Below are 5,373 nucleotides of genomic sequence, written 5' to 3'. Positions count from 1 at the left end.
TAACAAGGCAGTTTTCTACAAGCAGCAGCTGATTAACATCTCAAAAGCTCAAATAATATCTCAACTACAGCCCCACATCTCAAATGAGTTGAAAAGGATGTTCTATGGATGCATTCTCATCTACTTGCCAGCTGTGCTTGAGTGCCTGACCACTGAGATCCTGGAACTAGCAGGAAACACGGATCACGACAGTGGAAGGATAGGATCGTCCCTCAGCACCTACAGTTGGTTGCCCGCAGCGACGAGGAGCTCGGCAGACTGCTGGGAGGAGTGGCCATCGCACTGGGAGGAGTTCTGCCCGGCATTCGGGTGGTCCTACAGCCCGGGGGAACCGAGAGGCCAGCAGTCTGGGTGGACGGATCGCACGGCATCTGCAGCCAATTTTTTAGGATCCACTGTGGGATGGACCTTTACAAGAGATCCTTCCTGTCTACAGCCATCAGTATCTATAACATCTCTTAATGAAATGAGGACAACAAGTTACTACAACAAATAATTTCCCTCTGGGATTAATAAAGTATTTTTGAATTGAATCTACCTGGATAACTGAGCATGCATCAGGACATAAAGGAAAAACCTTTTGGGAGCTAAAAGAGTCCGCTCTTTTTCTTTTTTTTTTTTGGGCTTGATTATTGAGTCGGCTCTTTTTGGTGAATTGAGTCAAAATATTCGAATCCCGGAAACGAGATAAAATTCCCATCACCAAACCCGGAAGTCCCGTTGACTGACTCATATAACGTTCAAGAGCCCTTCGCGGCTCGTGCGAACATTTGAAAAGAGTGTCTTTAACATAACGTATATTGCAATCCAAGTGTCATTTTCTTTAAATTAGGCGTCGACTATAACTTTTAAAAAGGACAACACAAGTAACGGTCAGTCTCGCGGTGTATCACAGGAGACACCGCCATCTTGCGGCGCACCGGAAGACAACACTTCCCCCTCAGAGCCGGGAGAACGCGGTAAAACGATATTCACCGCGAGAACGGCAGCATGGCATCCGACAGCAACATGGCTAACCTTAACGGACAGCAGTCCGTCGCCCTGAACGGGGAGCCGGTCGTCAAACGGCCGAGGGAGAGCGTCCAGCCGGACTCGTCGCTTCGCACCCCGAAGGAGCCCCAGAACAAAGTGACCGTGGTGCTCGGAGCTCAGTGGGGCGACGAGGGCAAAGGAAAAGTGGTCGACCTGCTCGCCATGGATGCGGACATTGTTTGCAGGTGTCAGGTACGCGCTGCCGCTTCAAGCTCACCTTTTGTTCTCGTCAGCACCGAGTGTGTTTTCTTCAAACGAACGGTGTCATGTTTGGGATCCACGGTCACGACTTGTTCCGACAACCTCCTCTGACCTCCCGGATGTGGAGGAGCTAAAGTCACGTTAGCAACGATTCCTCGTGTTTTGGGGGGGTTTCAGTGACAGACATAGTGAAGTGAAACCTCCACACTAATAATGATAATGATAACTAATGAATAATGATGTAGAGTTGTGCAAACCATCGACGTGTGTGGCTGATCATCCAGCTGTCCTGTCTTCACATCTGTCTCTGTGACATGTAGATAAGATCTCATGTCGTCTTGTTTCTCTTGAAAACACAGCTGGAAAGCCGGTCTGTACAAATCCTTTGTGAAAGAGCACGCCACTGAGCCTTGTCTCTTTGTAAACCAGTTCAAAGTGTTTTGTGCTTTCTGCAGGGAGGAAACAATGCAGGACACACTGTGGTGGTGGACTCTGTGGAGTACGACTTCCACCTGCTGCCCAGCGGAGTGCTCAACAAGAAGGCCCTCTCCTTCATCGGTACACAAGGCTTTTGACTTTCCAGACAAAGAGAGAGCAGTGCGAGCCAAGATCATAACGAAGCAATAAAAACACGGGCGTGCACATCAGAAGCACCGCAGGCAGCTCCAACGGTCCGGTTGTGAAGGAACAGATCGTAAATCTGTAGCGCACGGTCTGTTGGGTTTAGCAGAGAACTGCAGCCGCCACGCTGACCCAGTTTGAGCGAAGTGGACTCAATAAATGGAGTCCACTTCGCAGAGGACTACTGACCGTTGTGGCGTTCAGCTGTTTTCAGTTTAACGAACACGAGAAAGCACAGCAGTCCTGTTGAAACATCAGCAGGTTGCACATATTTGAGTGGTTTCCTTAATTATCACTCAAAGGTGAAAGGTGCATCTGTTCGTGTCTCGACGTGTTGGCAAACTAACCGACTGGCTGGAAATGAACAAACCTCGCAGAAAAGTAATCAGTGGATGTGCTTCTATTTGTGCCTTTAGAGTTAACCCAGGTAAAGATGGCTGCCGAAGCCTAATGACGACATTAGTCAACACGAATATGGCTCGCACTTAGTTTTACAGATGTTTACCTCTCGTTTGATGTGGTGGTAGCTGATAGTCATCCTCAACACATATTCTAAGAGCTAACAACAAATGAGGTTGAACCAAAGCGGCTGAAACTGTCTTGTCTCTTCGTACTTATTTTAAAGCAGGTGATATTCCTTCAATGAATTTAATTAATTTATTGTTAACAGTATAATTTCTTATTGCAGGTAATGGAGTTGTGATCCACCTACCAGGTCTGTTTGAAGAGGCTGAGAAAAACTTGCATAAAGGAAAAGGTAAAATGTCATGTTTTTTTTTTTGCCGTTTTTGGGCAGAAATCTATTTATAAACCTGTTTATAAAACGTATTAATCATGTTGAAGTCATAGAAGTAATGAAAATGTGCATTAGCAGAAACAAAACATCACAGAGAAGTTTTGTTTTATTTACCGCAGGGCTACAAGGATGGGAGCAGAGGTTAAAGATTTCTGACCGGGCCCACATCGGTGCGTTTGCTTCTTGTTTTATTCATTTAAAGGAGTTCTTTGTGTTCATGGTTTGCTCTGTCCTCCGCCAGTGTTCAACTTCCATCAAGCTGTTGATGGAATCCAGGAGCAGCAGAGGCAGCAGCAGGAAGGCAAAAAGTACAGCTTTTATCCACGAACCGCTTCTGCTTCAGTGATATTCAAGAGCAGCAGTGGGTTTAGTGTTTATAAAGTTGTTTAAATTTAAAAAAAGGTTTGTTTGTTTTCCAGTTTGGGAACCACTAAGAAAGGTATCGGTCCTGCCTACTCGTCCAAAGCTGCTCGCAACGGTCTGCGCGTCTGTGACCTCGTCTCCGATTTCAAGGTTTTCGAGGACAAGTGAGTTCATTTAAAGTTTGTTTTTTTCCTTCCTTCCTCTGTGAACCAGGTCGCTCTTATCCGTCACGAGATGCTGATATGATTCTTAAATCAATGTTTGGATAGACTTTGTGAAAGTAAAAATGCTCAGAAGTGTCGTTTTAGGAATTTGTTTTAGTAAAGTGACCAGTCGTTCCTTTTTACGAGTTAAAGCAGCAAGAAAACAACTTTGAAACAGCAGCGCTTCACTCTGCTGTTGACATGTTTTTTTAAGTGTCACTGAACTGTGATGTTAAAGCAATTTTTTTCCCGGAGCATCTTTGTTCTGACACGCAGCTGTGGATAAAAACTAAACCAGGGAACGTGATGAGCGTTGTGAGGTTTGTAAGCAGCTCAGGTTATCTTTATTTACTGCGTCTCTGTTTATATGAACAGTTAACGGTGTTTGTCACAGTCAGAGCACAATAAACAGAGCTGCGAGTGTCATGCTTCTATCAATCTTTTAACGTTGAGTTCTGTAGAAAGGTTAGGAACATCAATGTCTTACCTGTTGTAGGTGGATTTGTTTGCCACCTGAAAAAGACTCAAATTTCCAAAGTTGTGTTTTATGTGAAAACTTTAAATCTTCACATCACGGTCAGGTTACACGCAGAAGACTGGGATTATTGGGATGAACATGGCTGCAGCAGCAGCTATCTGTAGCTCTTCCACACTATACCACGTTATTTATAAAGCACTTAAACACAACAAGGCCAGCCAAAGTGCTGTACAACAAAACAACAAGCAAAGGACGTATAATACATAAATCCACAGATATAAACACTAAAAGACTAGAAATATAAAAATAACTCTGGGTTTGAAGGCCTGGGAATAAGTGTTTTTAAACAAGACTTAAAACCAGTATGTCATGCAGTGGTGACTCTTAGTCTTTGCACACATTTGGACCTGCAACAGAGAAGCTGAGCTTGTGTCGTGTGCGTGGAAGCAATTCCAGAGCAACCTGGGGTCAGTCCTGCAAGAAAATGAGTTTAAACGTTTAAATATGCGTGTTTACAGGAACCACTTCAAAGACTGAAGTTGATTAAAAACATCTCAACTCGGATCGTATCAGCAGGCTGACAACATCTGATCCACTTCCAAACAGTGACCTCGTCTTCACACCTAACAGTAGAATTATGATTTAACCCTTCACATCACTCTTTCACCTTCCTGTTATTGTAGCAGATTCAGTATGTTCCTGTCAGAAGTGCTACAGCTAGCTGCTGATGCTCCTGCTCACAGATAACTGTAGATTTTATGTAAATGACAAGTAATGGAAAAGTGGACGGTTGTATTCCTGTAGAAAATACCCAGTAATAAGGTTCATGTGACATTTACTGTATTTATTTATTTTTTACCCCCCATTTGTAAAAATGTTTTAAATTTTTTTGGTCATTCTGTGAAGAACAGCTCTTCTTGAACATGTATATTCTTAGTTTTGTTAAAATGCATTTAAAAAAACGTAGTTTAGTCATAATTTTGCACAATAGTTTTAAAAACAAGTCATTATTATTAAAAGCAGTTTTCTTTCTGTCTGGAGGTTGGAGTTAATGTGTTTCTGCTGCCAGCAGGGGGCGACACTCGTCTGTAAAACAGATCAGAGCTCTCCTGGTGTTTTACTTCTGTTTGTGAAAGTTAAAGGTGGTGAATCTGAGCAGGTGTGAGTTCTGAATCTCTGTCCCGACTGCAGGTTCCGGGTGTTGGCAGAACATTTCCTTACGATGTATCCAAACCTAAACGTCGACATCGACGGGGAGCTGCAGCAGCTGAAGGTGAGGACGGCCTTGAAAACATTTTTCTGTGTTTCACGCTGTTCCCTGGATTTCTGAGTTTTAGCAGCGTCCCCACATAGTCCTAAAACGATTTGGTTTTAGTTCTTTCCAGGTCTGGATTAATATGGAAAAACACTAAAGTCTAGAAAAACATTCATGATTTCAGTCCCCTTCTCCTATTTTTCCCCAGTCTAGTTTCTAAAATAAATAAAAATCTAAAGTTTTATCTTCCACAAACTCAGAAAACCAAAGTGCTTTTTCCAACTTTATATAAAAGACAGACTTGGTCACTGTTGTGTCACTGGTGCCATGAAGCCCAACACTTTGTGTGTGTGTGTGTGTGTGTGTGTGTGTGTGTGTGTGTGTGTGTGTGTGTGTGTGTGTGTGTGTGTGTGTGTGCGCTGTC

At 43.5% G+C, this 5,373-nt stretch overlaps 1 protein-coding gene across 1 annotated transcript; it reads left to right on the top strand.

The window, feature by feature from the left end:
- Positions 1 to 975: 975 nt before the first annotated feature.
- Positions 976 to 5,169, top strand: LOC119420273 (adenylosuccinate synthetase isozyme 2-like). Its single transcript, XM_037687661.1, has 8 exons — positions 976 to 1,224; positions 1,689 to 1,791; positions 2,543 to 2,611; positions 2,770 to 2,820; positions 2,892 to 2,958; positions 3,070 to 3,177; positions 4,886 to 4,967; positions 5,158 to 5,169. The coding sequence occupies exons 1-8, from the start codon at positions 991 to 993 to the stop codon at positions 5,167 to 5,169; spliced, it is 726 nt and encodes a 241-aa protein (XP_037543589.1). The 5' UTR covers positions 976 to 990.
- The last annotated feature ends 204 nt before the right edge of the window (positions 5,170 to 5,373 follow it).

The sequence above is a fragment of the Nematolebias whitei genome, chromosome 14 (assembly GCF_014905685.2).
Source record: "Nematolebias whitei isolate Nwh7 chromosome 14, NemWhi1, whole genome shotgun sequence".
Taxonomy (NCBI): Eukaryota; Metazoa; Chordata; class Actinopteri; order Cyprinodontiformes; family Rivulidae; genus Nematolebias; species Nematolebias whitei.
This window is presented reverse-complemented; position numbering and strand designations above follow the sequence as displayed.

Coding starts and splice junctions, on each gene's coding strand:
- LOC119420273 (XM_037687661.1), top strand. CDS start 991: ATGGCATCCGACAGCAACATGGCTAACCTTAACGGACAGCAGTCCGTC. Junction 1,225..1,688: donor ACATTGTTTGCAGGTGTCAG/GTACGCGCTGCC, acceptor TGCTTTCTGCAG/GGAGGAAACAATGCAGGACA. Junction 2,612..2,769: donor AAACTTGCATAAAGGAAAAG/GTAAAATGTCAT, acceptor TATTTACCGCAG/GGCTACAAGGATGGGAGCAG.